This window comes from Exophiala dermatitidis, assembly GCF_000230625.1.
Source record: "Exophiala dermatitidis NIH/UT8656 unplaced genomic scaffold supercont1.9, whole genome shotgun sequence".
NCBI classification, from domain to species: Eukaryota; Fungi; Ascomycota; class Eurotiomycetes; order Chaetothyriales; family Herpotrichiellaceae; genus Exophiala; species Exophiala dermatitidis.
In genome coordinates, this window is record NW_008751654.1 from 203,623 (window position 1) to 219,000 (window position 15,378).

At 53.8% G+C, this 15,378-nt stretch overlaps 7 protein-coding genes across 7 annotated transcripts; 3 read left to right on the top strand and 4 right to left on the bottom strand.

Moving 5' to 3' along the window:
* Nucleotides 1-34: 34 nt before the first annotated feature.
* On the top strand, nt 35-1,973 carry HMPREF1120_09250 (uncharacterized protein). Its single transcript, XM_009163529.1, has 2 exons — nt 35-323; nt 373-1,973. Exons 1-2 carry the CDS (start codon nt 169-171, stop codon nt 1,781-1,783), a joined length of 1,566 nt encoding a protein of 521 aa, XP_009161777.1. The 5' UTR covers nt 35-168; the 3' UTR covers nt 1,784-1,973.
* Nucleotides 1,974-2,095: 122 nt separating this feature from the next.
* Nucleotides 2,096-3,939, top strand: HMPREF1120_09251 (cellular nucleic acid-binding protein). The gene is made up of 11 exons (XM_009163530.1): nt 2,096-2,249; nt 2,323-2,405; nt 2,458-2,492; nt 2,544-2,557; nt 2,608-2,667; nt 2,719-2,866; nt 2,920-2,992; nt 3,059-3,087; nt 3,144-3,177; nt 3,227-3,299; nt 3,350-3,939. The coding sequence occupies exons 2-11, from the start codon at nt 2,364-2,366 to the stop codon at nt 3,388-3,390; spliced, it is 549 nt and encodes a 182-aa protein (XP_009161778.1). The 5' UTR covers nt 2,096-2,249; nt 2,323-2,363; the 3' UTR covers nt 3,391-3,939.
* A 760-nt stretch (nt 3,940-4,699) lies between these two features.
* HMPREF1120_09252 (uncharacterized protein) lies at nt 4,700-5,263 on the bottom strand (the record flags this gene model as incomplete). The annotated part of the gene is made up of 1 exon (XM_009163531.1): nt 4,700-5,263. One exon carries the CDS (start codon nt 5,261-5,263, stop codon nt 4,700-4,702), a length of 564 nt encoding a protein of 187 aa, XP_009161779.1.
* A 653-nt stretch (nt 5,264-5,916) lies between these two features.
* HMPREF1120_09253 (uncharacterized protein) lies at nt 5,917-7,251 on the bottom strand (the record flags this gene model as incomplete). The annotated part of the gene is made up of 1 exon (XM_009163532.1): nt 5,917-7,251. The coding sequence occupies one exon, from the start codon at nt 7,249-7,251 to the stop codon at nt 5,917-5,919; it is 1,335 nt and encodes a 444-aa protein (XP_009161780.1).
* Nucleotides 7,252-7,586: 335 nt separating this feature from the next.
* HMPREF1120_09254 (uncharacterized protein) lies at nt 7,587-14,873 on the top strand. Its single transcript, XM_009163533.1, has 5 exons — nt 7,587-9,157; nt 9,205-10,775; nt 10,864-11,909; nt 12,046-13,376; nt 13,498-14,873. The coding sequence occupies exons 4-5, from the start codon at nt 13,240-13,242 to the stop codon at nt 13,874-13,876; spliced, it is 516 nt and encodes a 171-aa protein (XP_009161781.1). The 5' UTR covers nt 7,587-9,157; nt 9,205-10,775; nt 10,864-11,909; nt 12,046-13,239; the 3' UTR covers nt 13,877-14,873.
* Nucleotides 7,765-11,501, bottom strand: HMPREF1120_09255 (uncharacterized protein). Its single transcript, XM_009163534.1, has 2 exons — nt 10,772-11,501; nt 7,765-10,710 (listed from the first exon to the last, which is right to left on the bottom strand). The coding sequence occupies exon 2, from the start codon at nt 8,506-8,508 to the stop codon at nt 8,083-8,085; it is 426 nt and encodes a 141-aa protein (XP_009161782.1). The 5' UTR covers nt 8,509-10,710; nt 10,772-11,501; the 3' UTR covers nt 7,765-8,082.
* Nucleotides 11,582-15,161, bottom strand: HMPREF1120_09256 (alkylated DNA repair protein alkB 8). Its single transcript, XM_009163535.1, has 3 exons — nt 14,921-15,161; nt 14,729-14,853; nt 11,582-14,601 (listed from the first exon to the last, which is right to left on the bottom strand). Exons 1-3 carry the CDS (start codon nt 15,032-15,034, stop codon nt 14,124-14,126), a joined length of 717 nt encoding a protein of 238 aa, XP_009161783.1. The 5' UTR covers nt 15,035-15,161; the 3' UTR covers nt 11,582-14,123.
* Between the last annotated feature and the right edge of the window lie 217 nt (nt 15,162-15,378).

Consider the following 15,378-nt stretch of genomic DNA (forward strand, 5'->3'; position numbering starts at 1 on the left):
TACTAGTACCCTATCGATAAGGCTACGCCGATAAGGCTTGCTCCGTTCTCCTAGTAGGACCACCATCTTCCACCTCCTCGCCATCACCATCTCATCTAGATCCTGTCTTCACTCGCGCAAAGCGTCGTCGTTTCTGCCGCTGGCCGATATTGAAACGCAGGACGGAAGATGCCCAAGCGGCGCAGGAACGACAACGACGAAGTCCAACCCACTTTCAAGAGATCACGCACCGGTCCTCGTCGCAGTTTGCTGGACATTAGCGACGAGATACTGATCCGGGTGCTCTCCTTTCTGACTGTCCAGGATTTGTTAAAACTTGAATGGTATCCGACCTATCCTACACCACAGATGACTCAACTGACGCCTTTGCAGTGTCTCGCGCCGGTTCCGCTCACTTGCCACCGACCACGAACTCTGGAAAGCGAAATATTACGATGCTTGGATCAGGGCTCGCGCCCGCCGTGCACCAGAAACAGGGAGAAAGGATGACATAAAACAACGGGCAAAGGCTGTAAAGTGGCTACAGCATGGCTACAAGTTGCGTGACGCCCCGGTGGTCGACTGGAAGCGTCAATTCAAAATCCGGACCAACTGGGCTTCTGGCACCGCGAGGCTCTGCGAGGTCGAGGTCGCGCAGCCTCCCTCGCCACCGGTGATTGCAAAAGTACACAGTGGCATGATATTCACGGTTGATCGGTCGGCTGGACTGCGAGTCTGGTCTGGGGAAAACACCTTGAAGGGTCAGATCCAGTTAGGAGCTTCGGCAGAGGCTACGTGCATGGCGGTAGAGACCTGCGCGGGCAAGCTTCACATTCTCTTAGGTTTTGCGGACGGCTCCTTCACGATGTATCTGTACACAGATGATGGACGCTTTGATCGTCAAGTCAGCCAGTACTCAAGTGACGGACCTCTCATGGCAGTGGCACTTGCGATGCCCTACATCATGACCGTTTCCAAGACGAAGTTTCTCGCACTGTACGACACGACGATAATAAGGTCCGCGGCAGACCCTCGTTGTCCTGTTGCGCCCATTGCTCGACTCCAATCTGATGCCTCCTTCTCTCCGGTTTCTCTCTCACTTCGGAGAACCCCAGGCAACGTGACAGCAACCGTCGCGTATGCCTTCAACCGACTCCAGTCTGGCTGGTGCCTGGCCCTACAGGAAATAAAGTTAACTCCCGATGGGACTCTGCTGGGCAGCAGGTTGGCCTCTTCAATCGACACTCCCTTTGAGGCGAGATACCAGGGCAGGGACAAATGGGGGCTATCCACGCGGTCTGCCAGCTCATTGCCCTTTGCTCTCCATCCTCAGCTCATGAGTGCACCCACCTCACTTTCCTATGAGCATCCCTTTCTCGTGGGCACGCTTGCAGATAACACCATCATGTCGTTTTTGGTGACGTCCAATGAAGAGAAGCTGGAGATCAGCGCCGGCCGACGCCTCTGGGGCCACACATCTGCGGTGTCGGGGGCGGAAGTCAACAATCGAGGCAAGGCGGTGTCCATCAGCTGCCGAGGAGACGAGATGCGAGTGTGGGAGCTGGAGGCCGTCATGACAACCAACAGTCCACCCCGGACCAGCACAGAAATCAAGGCCGTCCACCGGCTCTCCAGTGCAGCCGCTGCTCTGGCACGGCGTGGCTCAGGGCTGCGCATGGCGGTTCAGGACATGAAAAAGGAGCTCGACCTGACACGGCGCTGGGTAGGCTTTGATGATGAACAAGTAGTGGTGCTGGGTGAACGAGACCAGAAGCAAGTGATGGCACTGTACGACTTTACGTAGAAATATAGAACTCGCCAGGCGCGAGAGCAAAGACATGAGAACTAATCAATCCAAGGGCACCGTCTGTATTGTGCATAGAGACTTGCCAGTGCTCGAATCATGGACAGCTGCTTGCTGGTAAAAGTTCAATCAAGGCCAGCCTGACGAGCCGGAACCTGTAGTACTATCATCGTCGAAGGGGCTGTTTTATTTGGTCTGAATCTGGCCCTGAGTGGCTCTCCGCTTTTTCTGTCATCGGACATTTTCTAGTCGCAGTGGAACTTTTAAACGACCATTATTTACGGTGGGCCTCTAAACCTGCACTTTATTATTCTCGACCGCAGAGCAGACCCTTCTTTGCCTTTTGCCTCTGCCCCAAATTCAACTTCAACTTCGATTGATTTCACTTTCACACTCACATTCACACCCTCCCTTTCTCAGAAAATACCCGAATTGAGTATTCTCTCCATTTGCAATCCTCTTTCTCGTACGTCTCCTTCTTTGGCACGCTCGCTCGTCTCCTCTCCTGCCCAACCAACAGTGCTAATTGGCCAGTATAGTACCAGTCTCAATCGACCAGACAACTCGAACCCTCAACACGATGGAACGCGGCTGTTATAACTGTGGCGACTCGTCTCACCAGGTGCTTGCGACCGCTGTTGATCTTGCTTTTACTCCCTCTTACTTTACTTCAGGCTCGCGATTGCCCTAAGAAAGGCACGCCGACCTGGTGAGTGTCATTCTGCGTCCAATCTTCTTCAGTCTGCTGACCTGTCCATAGCTACAACTGCGGAGGTATGTTGGCCAAATTCTCTGACCTATCTTGTCGCTCACCGTCCCTATAGCCGAAGGCCACGTCAGCCGAGAATGCACCGCTGCGCCGAAGCCCAAGTCTTGCTACAAATGTGTGTACCCCGTGGCGAACTGAAGTCTAAACGTGTGTTGATTGAAAACAGGCGGCAATGAGGGACATCTTGCTCGTGACTGCCAGGCCGCTCCTGCTGGTGGCGCCGGTGGCGGTTGGGGCAATGTAGGCGGCAACGCTTACGGCGGGGGTTCTGCTCGAGAATGCTATCGATGCGGCGGGCAAGGTCACATCGCACGGTGAGTTGGCCAGACTTCACCCCAGAGTGACGAGACCTTTCTGACTTGTTTAGTGATTGCACCTCTGGCGGTCAAGGCGGGTATGGCGGAGGCTACAGCCGTGGCGGCGGGGGTCAGACCTGCTATGTGAGTGTCCTTTGCCGCCGCTTTGATTTCGTCAACGACTGCTTACTGACCTATCTCGCATTATAGTCGTGCGGCGGGGTTGGTCATATGTCACGGTATTTCATCAACAAATCATGAATCTTCCTCGCTTGTCTCACTAATTGTCTTCTAGCGACTGCACCCAAGGTCGAGCTCAAAAATGCTACGTACGTCTCCATGCTCCAATATGACATTCACTCGCTGACGTCAAGATAGAACTGTGGTGAACAAGGCCATCTTTCGAGAGACTGCCCTTCTGAGGCGAGCTCTGAGCGCATCTGCTACAAATGTAAGCGCGGTCCATTGCCTCTTTTGAGCGATTCTGACAACCCTCCCCAGGCAAGCAACCGGGACATTTGCAGTCTGCATGCCCAAACTAGAGGATGCACCACGGGGTGGTTGAATTCCGACGCGTTCACGTTTAGTTCGCAATGCCCTTGCTTGCGTCACCACTCGTCCAACAGTTACTGTACGAATCATGATGCCACCAGAATAACAGATGCCGCGGTTCTGGAGGATTTCTGGTTGCTGAAGGGGCAAGCAATATGAGTGCTTTGGCCCAACGATACGTGAACAACAAAGCAGCGTCTGCTTAATGGTCCACGCAAGCAGTGCCAGACCTCTTCACAATATCGACACGGGACGGGTGCATTCATGGTTTTGTCGCAGAAGTCGCTGAGTGGCGGAGAATACGGAGCACAGCACCACGGCGGGCATGATGGCTGCTAGGCTGGTGGCATAAAAGTTCATTTATTTAGTGCGCGTGGTACAATGTACCCGGCGCCTGGCTTTTCAGACACCAGCCAAGCGAACGCGTCTTGCTGATGTTGCTCAAACATGCCTCTGCACTGATGTGGGTGCAGGCGAAAGGGCCACCCTCGCAAACAGGCCTGTCTAAAGCCATAAAACAAAAGATTTGCGCTTCGACATTCATTCCCCTGTTTGATGATTCATGCTTTTCTTTTTCTCTGCCTTCTCTGTGGATCTGCCGCCAGTAACAGCTCGGACATATTGCACAGGCGATGTCTTCCCGTAGTAGCCCAGTCGCCCAAGAGGTCAAGCAGGAGGACAACTTGAAGCCCGTGTCTAAGGTAGAGCTCCACCAACATTGCCGGCGATGTTGTACAGTATCCATTGACCTGCATTTATGGTAAAGTCGGTTGTCCCCACTCGAGTACTAGTGATAGAAGCCCCTAGTTGTGAGTGCACGTAGGCGGTTTTCGATCTTTTACTATGTACAGTAGCTGGCAGGAGGAGACAGATGGACGTATTGGGCGCAGGACGAAGCCAGTTACTGGAACGAGGACGACGTACAAACTAAAGGAGAGCAATGACGAATTTGGCAATGACTGACTACTGCTACAGAAGAAACGAAGCATAGAACAATCGAGGCCACGGAAACTATCATCATGCATTTGCGAGACCTTGGTGGGTAATGAGGAATCGGTATCGAGTCAGCCTGCTATCCGCGCCATTCCTCCGTCCCAGTGGTACTCGTGCCACGATGACACCACCCTCAAGGCTTTGTTTGCAAGATGATCGTCGTTGAACCAGACCCTGCAAGTCTAGACGCTGAATAACAGCCCTCTTTCCCGTATGATTGTGCGTCTTTCAGAAACATGACTCGAAAAAACGAAGGACATGTAGCCGTGCTCCGGAGCTGTCCCTTGTTCTGTCCAAACATCCGCCTCAGAGGAGGTCTCTGCATGCCTCCAACTGCGCTTGGAACTCTTCGCGTGCACGTTCATATCGTCCTTCGATCTCACTCAATCGTCCCAATAGCCAATCTCTGTACTGGCCGTTGAACAGGGCTTTGTACATCTTTGCGGATTTGCTGGGTCCAGGCCGATTGATTTCCTCGTAGATCTTCCAGATGGACTGCCAGAGCCGGTACAGCTCCCGTGAGACTGCAACCATGTTGGAGACGCTGTCCAAAAAAGCTCTCAGACGGTTGACAACGTTTGGCTCGGCAATGAGGCCTCCTTCGGTTTGGGCGGGACCGGTCGCAGCGTGCTTACGGCGTACGTGTGAGTTGGACAACTGACGCTCGTGCGCGCCAGCTGCGGCAATCGTAGTGTTTTCGGCGGCGGAGGAACTCAACTGACGGGCCCAAATGTTGAGCTCGTGTTCTGCTCTAGCGACTGCATTTTCGAGGCCAGTAAGGTGCTCGTCACAGTGCAAGAGGTCGAGGGAAGTCAAAAACCGGCTGAAGGCATCATCGTCTCCCTTGGGAGTAGTGAAACGGGAGGCCATGGTAGTCGGACTCTGGTGGTGTTGATGTAGAGTTGATTGTTGATTTCTACAACTCCTCGAGATCAAAAGCACAGTCGGCGAAGAAGTCGAGCGGCTGCGGAGTTCAGGCATGAATCGAAAGTCACATACTAAACATGTGGCCAGAGAGCAATCCTGGAATGGCCAACGTGGCGAGGTCGCGCACACCGTCCGGCAACGTGGTCGCAGGCCAACAGTCGCAGGCCAACAGTCGCCAGGCGGCCGCCCACAGCAGGAAACCAGCCAGCGCCATTACCCAGCCGCGATAGTGTGCAAGCAATCTTGTCTCCCTGTTCACGCGACCTTCTTCCATGGAGCATCCCTGTTGCTTTGATGCATATTGATCACAAGCGATGAGAAAACTCGTCCTGCCGAAGAAGAATCGTCAAGTCGTGATTGAATCTCAACCTAGACCGGTCCAGTCTGGTAATGTTTGCTCCAAACACCCGCACCCCCAAGGCATTTTCGAACAGGGTACCGACATGGTCCGGTTTCATCTGCCGAGTACTGCAACTCCATTTCAACAACCACATTACATACAGGTCCAGCTGCAAGGCAATGCCACACGCTGGAGATCAGCTCCGAAGCGCCACTGGGCGGACGATTAAACCAGCATGGCCAACAGACTCGATCCATCACAATGTCGACGTGCTGAAGTAGTAATTGCTCCAGAGGAACTCGTACTCGTCAACGACACCGGCGACCAAGTCAAGAATGGGCTTGCCTTTCAACGCGGCGGCTACCCCGTGCACCCACTTCTTGGTGATATTCTCATAAAAGGCACCTCGCATGCCCCACCAAGCGAGTTGCCATCCCCTTTTCCGAAGTTCCTCTCGTTCCAGGGCCGACAGTCCAGTCCTGGAGCCTCCCGGCACGCGTGACACCAGGTCCTGCTTGGCAAGTTGTCGTGCCAGGTACTCAATGGTGATGCCCATCAACCACGGTGTCCACTGCCGCTTCCACTTTGACCCTTCATATCCGTAGGTGCGAGCCACCCTCTGCATCAACAGTGCATACACAACAGGTCGAAGAATGTACATGACTTCGGCAGCCTGACCCCGGAGGGTGGCCAGTTTATGGAGCAGCTCCTTGGCTGGTTTGACATCATCAGCCGTGAGGACATGTCGGAGCAGATACGACGACACGGCGTCTGGTGTTGGCAAGCTTGGGAGAGTGAAGCCTGTACGCGGCATGGTGTAGGGCTCGGTAGTGGACAAGGAAGAAGTGGGCTTGCCAGCGTCCGACAGCGGTGGCGTCAGAACGCCGGCATTGCCCAAGACACCTTTGACATCGAATGAATCTCCATCTTGGGTCACCTTGAGCTCTTCTTCTGACATTTCCTCCTCGTCTTCCGAGCCCACTGGTGCAAAGTCCTCTCTCAATGGCATTGGTGGGCTGACGAGCGGTCGTGAACCGGTGAGGCGCATCAATAAGAGTCGACAAACAGCCTTGAAGGTCTCGAGCAGGACCACTACCCGCCATCTCGTTCTTTCCCCGCCCCTGCGCCGTGCAATCATTTCCCAAAGCAATTCGGTATACTGTGCGATCTTCAATAATGTCGCAATCTTGGTGTATAGTGGAAAAGTCGATGACCAGAACATTGTATACCGTGCATGCAGCGAGAGTTTTGGCCTCTGGCCTTTTCCATTGCCTGCCTTGATAGCAGTGGGCGACAAGGCGGCAAGGGCGGCGCGATTCCTCAGTAGGTGGTCGTGGTAGATGGACAACAACTGCACAGAAGTATGCACTGCTTCAGACGCCAGTTCAGAGTCATGGTACTTTGTGCCAGGGAGAAGGTAGGTCAGGGACCGCAGGCTCGTTTCGACACTCGAGACTGAGGAAGTGTTGGACGCGACATAGTCAGAATACGATGATGGGAGGTTGATGGCTGCTCTGGCCAGATCGGCAGACACAGTAGAGAGACCACTCATGGTCGCGTGAACTGTCCGGCGCAGGCCCGATGAGGCCATCACAAAGGAGGCACGACAGTCGCGTCGCACCTAGGGGCAATATCTCTTTCCTGATGCTGTTAGCCTGCTATAGAGGGCAGTGCTGGGATAGGTTTGGAGCACTATAACAACCATCAAACCATCGCGGTCAAAGGCACAGTGAACAGAGATGAACTGAACGAGCAGTGGATGAGCAGAAGGGATAGAGAGAGCCACAGCACGAGCCACAGCCACAGCCAGTGCAAGTGCAAGTCACGGTGGACAACGTAGCCTGCGGCAGCTGTGGCTTGCCTTGCAGTGCCTTATTTGTGCCGAGGCATCTTCCAAGTTCCCAACTTATTAAAACGGCGGAACCTCAAACTTGAAAGCTGCTGTTGGTTCTTTATACTGCATCTGACTGGAGCTGTAGTGTACCAGCATACACATCCTATGTACCAACATGGTGATAGATTGAGTCTGCTACCAGCAGCAACAACGTACAACGGCGCCCTCTGCCACCGCAGTGCTGCACAGGCAGAATCAATCACGTGTGGTGCTGTGATCACCGAAGAGCCTTGTTGTCTCCTCCGGTTGCACTTGTAACTTGAATGCTAGTTACTACTCCTACTGATTGTTTGTTACCTTTATGTCGTCTCGAGCCATAGGCATAAACAAAGACGTGTCTTATTTTCCCAGACCAAAGCAAGAGATCTTCGCCCTCCCACCGCTTTAGCGCGCCTCCATGTGCGTCCCTGGGCTGAAGCTCGGTTGCAGACCTAACAGATCCGAGAGAGACACAGCCTGAGAGTCGCAGCCCTACGACTTATCATTCTAGCAGTACAGACTATCGCACGATTAGCAAGTATGGCGCCCTCAGTAAAGAGAACCAAACGAAACACGGGCCCCTGGTCGTCCCTCCGAATCCTTAACTCCGCCTCGCCGGTCCTGAAAAAGGACATCCACGGCTTCTTGGTGACATGCATCTCTGGTTGGCATGACAGGTACAACGAAGCTGAAAAGCGTGCAATCATCGACAGCATGCCCCCGCCATATCGCCAGTATGAGCTGGACGATTCCGGGGCTCTTGTCTGCCCCATCTCGGTGGATTTTGTCCTCAATGACCCGCATGTCAGAGCTGCCATTTCCAGGTTCAAGCAAGACGTAAGCGAGGGTTTCTATGAGAAAGGCTGGCAGAATCAAGCGAGAAAGGCCGTCAAAGAAAGGCAGGCCGGAAAGTTTGATACATACTTGCACGAACATGTCGAGGAAAAGTTCGGCGAGCAAGCTACCGACAACCATCCTGATCGTGTCCCAGGTCAGATGGAGTCTAATGGCAGCGAGTGATGGCTCTGAGAATCCCCACGATACAGCACAAACACATCGCCCTACCTCGACTTCATATGCAGCCTAAGTGCCGCTCTCAGGACAACTTTCGCCAGGATGTTGTTAGTCCACCGGGTGCCAGCGTACCATATCCTAGAACTGTCATGCTTCCAAGAAGAGCTCCCTAATGGAGATATCCTCTGTGTCGATCCAACAACTCCACCTACAACATGATGACTCGCAAAAGTACCCGGAGCTGAATCAGTTGGTTGTACTTGGTGGGTGCTTAGCAGGCTATGTTGGAGGTCACGAACAAGAAGACCAGTCCATTTGTAACTATACCTGACAGACTTGTAGGGGCTGATGATAGTTGATTTCTTCGGCTCAAAGCCTTGCAGTCGATAGCAAATCATTTGACGGTCTGACTCCTCGGCAAAGCACGGTCAAAGCCATCATCTCTCCGTGGGCGGTCTCTTGCCCACATCCCTACTACTAGTAGTGGGCGAGTTTCCATAACCAAGTTAGCTGATCATCAGAAAGGCGCACGTCCTGAAGACAGACTGTGGTCGGCCGTGAGGGCCGTTCAAAATCCATCATCGTGACGAAGTGAATTCCGGATCTTTTGGTGAGTGAGCCATCTTGTTGTCTGGACCATCTGACGGCCCCGAGAAGTCAAGTGGAGCCAAGGGAGCTCTACTAAATAAACAACACCTGACTGTGAGTTCTTGTTGAGGCCGCCCACCATGTCTGGTAGAAATTGGACAATTAGGGCAATCGACCGCTGGCCACTTCTATCGACAGTCTCGAGTGGGAAGAACATGACCCACAGGTAGCGATGCTCAGGGATTTGAATCTGACCGGGCCAAGTGAAGCAATGGAAGGTCAAGGCAGAGGCGTCCCACAGCCGCATGTCTGGCAGATCCACGTGCTTCATCAGGTTTAATCATGACAATACTGAAATGGAAGATGCCGGTCAGACCGATGCAAATGGTCTGAAGCCATGGCAGCCAGGCGAAGGCGTGACAGGAAAAATGGGTTCAAGGAAAGCACCGGGAAAGGAACATCGGCAACCTCATGCAACAGCGTCTCTCAACAGTTAAAGCCGCCAACCACTGAAAAGTGGTTTCACATCAGACGAAAGAGGCCAACAACACAAGACGCCATACCTGCACGCTTGGAAGTTCCTAGGGTAGATATTTTTGCGAGCATCTTCGGCATTTTTCTGGGCACTCGCTCGCTGTTAGATGATCCGCATCGGATACGTTGTACACGCCGAAATCCTCCATGCCGAAGTCGCCAGGCACGTGATCAGACAGCGCCGCAGGAAGATCAAGGCTGGCAGTATCTCTGGCCGTATCTCGCAAGCCAGCTGAAGTCTGTGCAGCCCAGATGCAGGTCAGTGGGGAGCGCCTCTCTGTGGATCGGCTACCAATGACAGCAGTCCCCTGAACCCTTAGCGACGGGCGTCGATGCAAGCATGGCGCGGGGCGTTTTGAAACAGTTATTTGCCAAAGCCAGCCCGGGGTTCGTGAGCATGTTCAGCAAGGCGGCCAGTTGGCTTCTGTTATAGCCAAAGGAATCAGGAGCGGAATCTTTGTCCCTCCTCCCCGGCTGCAGGTTGAAGTCAATTCAATGTTTTTCACAATTCTGAGGATTGTCGGTGTGTACACCGCTTTTCACCGCCATTATGGCCTCCAAGTTGTGATTTTGACAACTGTTAGCATGCCGTGGCTGGGCAGCTACCGGGATACATTGTTTGTCGTGCCATAGATACCTTGGTGGTGTACTGAAAATTGAGGACGGTTGACTGCGGCTTTGTGTACGACGCTGTCGGCCTCTGCTGCTGTAGACGGTCGGCTGCATCTGCACTTGAGACATGGTTGACGTATCCGACGTCCGATCGTTTTACAGCACCCAGTCAGGTATTTTTGACCCCAAGATAGCCTTGGGGGCTCCTCCTATGACTAGTGAGATCCACTGTCAGCCTCAATCAAACGATCGTGAATAGGCCTGGCTGTAGCTTCTGGAACATGATAGCGAATCTCATTTGTGCGGCGTGAGTAACGGTGTCATGAGCATAGTGCCCAGGCAGTTGCCGTTTGATCACGGCAGTGCCAGTAGGAGTAAGTACAAAGTACTGTAGCTGGCGCCACAAGCCGGGCTGCTCCATCACGATACCTGGGATGTTGTTAGATTTGCCGAGGTGCAGCTGTCAGCTTCAAGTTTCCAATAAAAGTACCTAGGTACACTTTGCCAGTCCATCATTGTTTCCTTGGCTCTCCCCGGCCATATTACTGTACACGGTTCCTGATCCATCTGACTGACCAGCAGTTCCACCGGGACACCTCCAAGCCTGTTTCAGGCATATCCAGCGTGCCTTAAGGAGAATATCTTTGACCGGGGTAACAGTAATGCTATCATGGGCTGTTTTTCTTGCAAGGCTTCAAGCTGGTTCATGTACATTTTCTCTCCAAAAAATCGTTCCTTAGTGGGAACCCACAATGTGGCCCGGCGGTCCGCGGTTGGATCTGATGAAAGCGGCGGGACTGGAGTGACGGCTGTCTGCACGAAGCGGCCGGCTAGGAGGATCCTGGACTGGACGGTTTCTGGATCGGAGGAGCTAAGCCAGGGACACTAAGGGGCGGTCGGTGGCTGAGCGGAACAAGAACACCGAGGAAAGTTGGCGAGCATTGATATTCAATGCTTTGCTGAGCAGTGTTTGCAGGCGGAACTTGAAGCAGGGTGGTGCTGGGAACAACCTGAATGATGTCCGCAGGCACACAGCAAGTACGGCAGATACTGGACCTGCAAAACAACCCGGGCGACCGCAGCACAAGGGCGGGACCTACACCGGTACAACGCACTTACAGTGGCCGTGGCAGGAGGAACGGTACCTAGAGACCACTGCAGCATCTGGAGTCAACCTGAACTTGAACTTGGACGTGAAGCAGTATGATGGCAGTGGCCGTACTGTACCTGGTAGGCAGTCGTCGCGCTACCTACGACTACAACTACGACTACGACTACGACTACGACTACTACTGTTACCACCTTCTACTGTAGGTCTAGAGGCACCTGGTAGTGATAGTAGTATACCTTCCAAGGTTACTAGTAGTAAGCTGGAAGAGCAGCAGGACGAATTTTAGCTTCCGCCCACTCGCACATCAGCCTGCATGAATGAACACGACAACAGCATCTGGCGAACGCTATGCCACATCAAGTTCAAAACAAACCCTCCGCTGTCACTGTCAGGTTGTTTGATATCTCGCCTACTAGTATCCAAATACTAGTAGGGGACAGTCTCCCATTGCGCTGCTTGCAGTGCCGCCATCAACCGCCGACTCTACTAGTACCGTCTGACACCATGGCACTACTTGGTAGGTACTTGCAAGCCCTCTGCCCACCGCACTGCTTACTGCTTGCCAGTGCCCCGTCTTTCAGCTGCCTTGGAATGCAACCCGTCCGTTCCCTTAAATTTGACCCCCCGGTTTCATACTGACTGGGGCTTCCTAGGGGAGTCCAAGGTCGTCTGGGTTAGCAATGCAGTTCCCCTTTACGCGCAAGCTAGCGCTGGCGCCGATGGGACGACAGAGCCAGCATGGGTATATCCACCTTCCCTTGGCCCCAGCGACCTCAAACCACTGCACTACTAGTACTGATATCCTAGCCGGTGGATGATATCAGATACAGTGGTACGCTGGCACGACCTCTCCGCTGGGTTCTCGCAGGGGCACAGGAGACAGCAGCCAGGCGAATGCCGGAAGTGGATGGCGCAGACGCCAGCAGCCGCTGCCGCTGCAACGACGTGGAGACGTCAAGAGAGGTCCCGGACTGTTACTGTACAGTACTAACATTCGTTCCAGTTCAAGTTCGTTCCCCCAAGGTTTGCTTGTTTGTGCTGGCCGCCTCTTAATGAAGTGTCAGGCTCGATCACACACGCGAAGAAACACCAAGTCCCCAAAACAAATAGCATGTCCGTCATCTGGGAGACCAAGCGCGAATGTGACCCGTCTCGTTCTCTTCCGCAGACCCAGACCGCATTTTGGAGGGCTTCAGTATTGCACGCTCAGACGGTTGGACATTTCTTAACCAACACACTCGGTTGGATCTCTCATTTTGCCTGGTATCTAGCATCTCTTCTGCCGGCCCTGCTATACCTGCCTACACGGTAGTTGACGATTTGTCTGTGCTCGAATTGGGACAATCCAACGGACAATCCGGCACCGCCCTGTCTGGGTAGAACCAAACCAGCTGCTCTGTCCACCAGGCGGTGCTCCCGAACATCAACATATATTTCGCCTTCTGCTGCGACCTCGTCTGCCCACTACCGATGGTCATACACCAAAGTGTCCACTGATGTGTATGGTAGCATATCCTGGTCGCCAGTGACAGTGAACCGCTGCCCTCCGATCCTGCTGCACCAGGGCTGTCGCTCCATCTTCCATCGTGGATATCTCGGCATTGCTCAAACCCACAACCGACGAGGAAAGCCAGTCAGCCAAGTCCCCCTCCTCGGTGTCCCAACCAGAGTCAGGCCCGCCCACCACCGCCGCCAACGTGGCTCCCTTGCCACCCCGGCCGCGTTCGGCGGTGCCGGCCAAGAGACTCTTGAGGAGCCACGAGCATCCCATTCAAACACCGGCCAAAAAGCAATCCAAATGGTCCCCCGAAGAGGACGCCAAGATCATTCAACTTCGACAGGATGGAATGAAATGGGAGGACATCAGCAAGCATTTGCCCGGCCGCAGTGCCATCAGCTGTCGACTCCATTATCAGAATTACCTGGAGAGGCGGAGTGAATGGGATGAGGATCGCAAGAATAAGCTTGCAAGGTTGTACGAGAGGTATGCTGAGAAACGTCACACCAGATGGTCGGCACCGGATCAGATCTCGTGAACCGTGTCCCCACAGGTGTCAACATCCTTCCTAGAAACACGGACCGTCTCACTGACCCTTTCGGACCAGATTTCGCGCGGATATGTGGGCGAGAATCGCAGAGGAGATGGCCATGCCTTGGAGAGCGGTCGAAGCAATGCATTGGCAGATGGGAGAGCATGAGATGGCGAAACGAGCGGGCGTGACACCTTTCTCCCTGGCCAATGTCGCCAGCGGTGTCGAACCAGCCATGCTGCCACCTAGACCGCCGATGCGACATGGCGGCCCTGGTGAACCGATGCCGCACCACCCACCACTGCCAGGTCAACAGCAGCTGCCCTCCTTAGCAGAGCTCACTGCCGGATTACCAGCATTTTCACCGGTGCCCCATCAGCCACACGACCCTTTCTACCACCAGCGTCATCATCATTACGATCATGCCCGGGGACGACACCCACCATACCGGTAGACGGAACGGGCGGGTGTATCGTCGGTTTTCGAATCAAGCATATCCGATACGGGGCGCAAGCAGGCGGGAGCCGTCATCATTTCGGGTTTCTCTTGGCGTTGGGTCCCTTCTGTTTTACATTTCGGTCTTGGACATGTGCAGCGTGGTGCGGCTTCCAAGAATTGGCTGCGATAGAGGCTGGGCTGTGCTTACTGTTCAGATGACAGCAAGCGGTTGCGAGCGACACTGAAAAAGGGAGACATATCTATCAGGCGTTCGGAGCAATGACGACCCACCAATTATCTCGATCGTAGCCTGACTTGAGTATGCGAGCACCCGCTGCGACGGCGTTGTCTTCCAGTTCACCTTTGTGATACAAATGATAGTACCGTTGATATGTCTGCGGCGGGGCGTCCGGCGCGGTGGGTTTGTCGGGCTTGAGAACCCATGGCACAAGGACATCTTGTTGGTCGCCTTGATCCCATCCTCTTCGGCTGTTTTTCTGCTCGAGCGCCCACACAAATATCAATGCTTGACCCCCACCCGAGCCTTCCACGGGCCGTCTTAATGTATGCAGGATCGTCCGAATCGCCTGGACTCGACGTTCCACGGTGGAGAGGTGGTGGATTACCGCGATGGATATGGCGAAATCGAAGCGGAAGGCGGGGTGAGGCAGGCTGAGCGTATCTGCGACAATGGCGTCGTGAGGCTGGTGTTGCCGCGCAATGTCCACGAGGGCGTTCGATCTTGAAAGCCTGGTCAGTACAGCACCTGCTACCAGTAGTACATCAATAAAACGGGAGCGGGAGTTGGAATCGGGGTGGAGTCATGCTCAATGCATTATTGCCCATTCCGTGCATAGCCACAGCATACCTGTCCGAGGCGACGATAAAGACGTTCTTGTTCACGACGAGGTATTTCCCGTTGCCGCATCCCACGTCCAGCCCAACGGCGCCCACGGGCAGATTCCGTAGGAACTCGTCCACCACCGGCCACGGCTAGAATGCTTTGTCAAACCTGTCCACACTCGCAATAATGGTCTGCCCTGGCATAAGGTATCCAAACCTTGTATCTCGTAGACGAGAAGTGCGTCGCAATCCGGTCGTAGACCTCGTGGACATGCTTGCTCTCGTACTGCAGCTCCGAGTCGTCGCCGTCGCCGCTGCTGCGCTCCGCCATGAGGTCCCTACGCGAAAGAGAAGGCAGGGTGTACAGCGACTGCAGGGCCGAAGAAACAACCACGAGTCAGGTTGCTTTTTCGATCTTGATTACTTGCAGTGTTGATCCCGACGACATACAGTACTAGTACTTACCTACCTGGTAGGTAGTAGTGGTCGCTCTGCACTGAAAGCCGAGCTAAACTTTAAATATACTAGAAGTGGTATAGTACTAACTACCTAGTAGACGCCTAGCCAATCTGAACTTACCAGTTTTACTAGCAGTACTAGAACTAAGGTACCAGGTACAGTACAACTTGAAGTAATTAATTACCTACTACTACAAGTCTCTGCAGGCAGATATAG